This window comes from Magnolia sinica, chromosome 18 (genome assembly GCF_029962835.1).
Source record: "Magnolia sinica isolate HGM2019 chromosome 18, MsV1, whole genome shotgun sequence".
Classification (NCBI taxonomy): Eukaryota; Viridiplantae; Streptophyta; class Magnoliopsida; order Magnoliales; family Magnoliaceae; genus Magnolia; species Magnolia sinica.
Genome location: NC_080590.1, coordinates 38,550,748 through 38,553,332, shown reverse-complemented (window position 1 = coordinate 38,553,332; position 2,585 = coordinate 38,550,748). Strand labels below are relative to the sequence as shown.

Here is a 2,585-nt window from a genome sequence, read left to right as displayed (position 1 = left end):
ATTTATGCTTGATTCAAGTCGCACGATTGGAATCAGAGTCCCATCCTATCCAATTGAAAGATATCTCAGTAACATCAAATCTGAACTTCCTTTAACCTAATTCTCAATAGATGAGAGGTATGAGAATTGGAAGTGATTCCATCACAAAACCATGCCTAAGAGATAAGGCAAACACAGAATTTACCAATCCCATAACTAATCTAAGAGAATTATGAAAGTTAGGGAGGATTCCATCACCCTACCATGCCCATGGGATGATGGAGAACAATAGGATTTCATAATTTCACAATCTCAATACATGAAAACAACATACTCAAATCTATCGCAGATCTATTGTAATTCGAGTCACAACAAACCATTAAAAACTAAAAGTATTCCTTATAATCAAACGAGAATCAAAGAGAGTTTAATATAAACATGAATCAAAGCAATAGAAACATCCCATCACGTTACAAGCTTCACCTCTTAGCCCTACCCAAGGCATTTAGCCAACCATAGACATGATTGAACTAGAATCTCTTCAGAAAAGCATAAAAAAACAACTAAGGAAAAGGAAGAAAAACTCTTGGCGACGGCTTCTCCACACTTATGCTCCACTCTCCAAACCCTAGAAGATGCTTAAGGATGCCTTAGGGACCCCTATTTATAGTTTTGTAACTTAAACTTTCACACCGAGTTGGAAAAATATCTGGAAACTGCTTCAAATTTCTACAATTTGTGTGCTATTTGCGTAACCTAGGACTGGTCGAGGACAACCCTCGATTGGTCGAAGGTCACCTTTAACTGGTCGAGGGTTTCCTTCAACGGGTCGAGAATGACCTAATTTTAGTGATTTTGGTTGCTAGAGTTCGAGTCGAAGCACCTGTCGACCTTCGACTAGTCGAGCAGAGTCCAGGACTGGTCGAGCATAGGCAGGACTGGTCAAGCTGGAGTCTAGACTAGTAGAGGAGCACTAAATTTCACTTTAAAACTCTGATTTTCTTCATTTTGGACTTGGTTTTCTTATATCTTCACTATGTGCATTCTTCATTCTAGGTTTCATCAGATCCACTCTTATCTTTGGTGATTCTTAAGCATTAAATCCATGCTTTTGAAATACTTTTCAGTCCAAGATCTTAAATTCACCTTGTAACACAAACATGATTAAAATAGAACATTAAGCATTATCATGTTCATAAAGCCACGTAATAAATGGGATCCAATATGCAATATTTGACCCTCAACATTGAACCCTTCCAGTTCCTTCTCGGTCAAATTAGCGTGGGATACGTGTAGAGATCCTTGGCCGTGTAATACCTGGGGCAAGAAAATCTGGCATCCTCATCTTCCGCCAAAGATTTTAGTCCTTGTTTGGAAGATTCTCAGAGGCGCACTCCCCGTCGATGTCAATGTCCAATCTTAAGGTATCCATCTGGTCTCTTGGTGGTCATGTTGTGATGGAATCCAAATCCAGTGGGCAAAGGTGGAGTTAGTGCCTCACCTTTTCCTTCACAGCGCCCGGGTATATATCATTTGGTCCCATTTTGCAGGAGTATTTGGCACATCGCTCATGGGGCCCCATTCAGTCGAGTTGAGGCTGAACAATTGGTGGCGCACCCCATCTTTTGGTGGTTCGATAGGGTCCCTGAAATTTCTAATCCCGTGCATTATCTTATGGGAATTGTGGAAGGGCTGGAATGAAGCCAGGATGGAAGGGAAGACTGCTATTGTAAGCGTACAGATCTTTCAGATTAAAGGATGGATTCACACTATCGTTGATAGATGGCCTCGATCCTAATCGCAGACAAGCATTCGTGCTCTTGTGGCGTTGGGGATTGCAACCCATCCTCCTCTAGGGAGAGGTTTCCACATGGTTAAGTGGTTCAAGCCGCTCACCGGCTGGGTGAAGCTGAACGCTAATGAGTCTTCCACGAGTAATCCTAGTTTGGTTGGTGGCGAGGGCATTTACAGAGGAGATAAAGGGGACTTCATCTTCGGCTACTACATAGGCTATGGGATGGCGTTTAACACTAGGGCGGAAATCCGGGCCATTTACGACGGGCTCCACATCTGCTTCACTAAGGGCTTATACAACGTAGTTATTGAATCTGACTCCCAGCTGGTTATTAATTTCCTATCAGGGACCTCTGTCTCTGGTTGGAAATGGAAGTATTATCTGGATAGGATCAAACATATTTGCATTAATGGTCAGGTCAAGTTTGATCACATCCTCAGGGAAGGCAATGGGTCGGTGGATGGGATGGCTCGATTGGGCAGTGGCAGTCAAAATTCAGCCCAGATTGTCGTCATGGCCAACCTTCCTAGCATGGTCAAGGGTTCCTCTACTCGATAAAGTGGGCTTAGGCGCAGTTAGAAGCGTGGGGAGAAGTTAGCTCTCTCCTCCGGGTTTGGTGTTCTGTCACTGCGCCTATGTGTAGCTCCCTGTGGGAGGTCGCTAAAGTCTTGAGGTTGTTTGGTGAGTTAGTAGGCTGGGTGGTGTATCATAGTCAGGGAGGTGTAAATGATTGTAGGATGTAGTGTTTTCCTATTGGCCCATATGATAGGTGGGTCTTGTCTTTTATGCCACCCCCCCCCCCCCCCCTCGA

General features: G+C 43.8%; 1 protein-coding gene across 1 annotated transcript; it reads left to right on the top strand.

Annotated features, from left to right (window-relative positions):
• The first annotated feature begins 1,849 nt into the window (after nt 1–1,849).
• LOC131232360 (uncharacterized) lies at nt 1,850–2,332 on the top strand. Its single transcript, XM_058228590.1, has one exon. The coding sequence runs from the start codon at nt 1,850–1,852 to the stop codon at nt 2,330–2,332; it is 483 nt and encodes a 160-aa protein (XP_058084573.1).
• Nucleotides 2,333–2,585: the final 253 nt, after the last annotated feature.

What these genes read in the sequence shown, in the direction of transcription:
- LOC131232360 (XM_058228590.1), top strand. Translation starts at nt 1,850, where the DNA reads ATGGTTAAGTGGTTCAAGCCGCTCACCGGCTGGGTGAAGCTGAACGCT.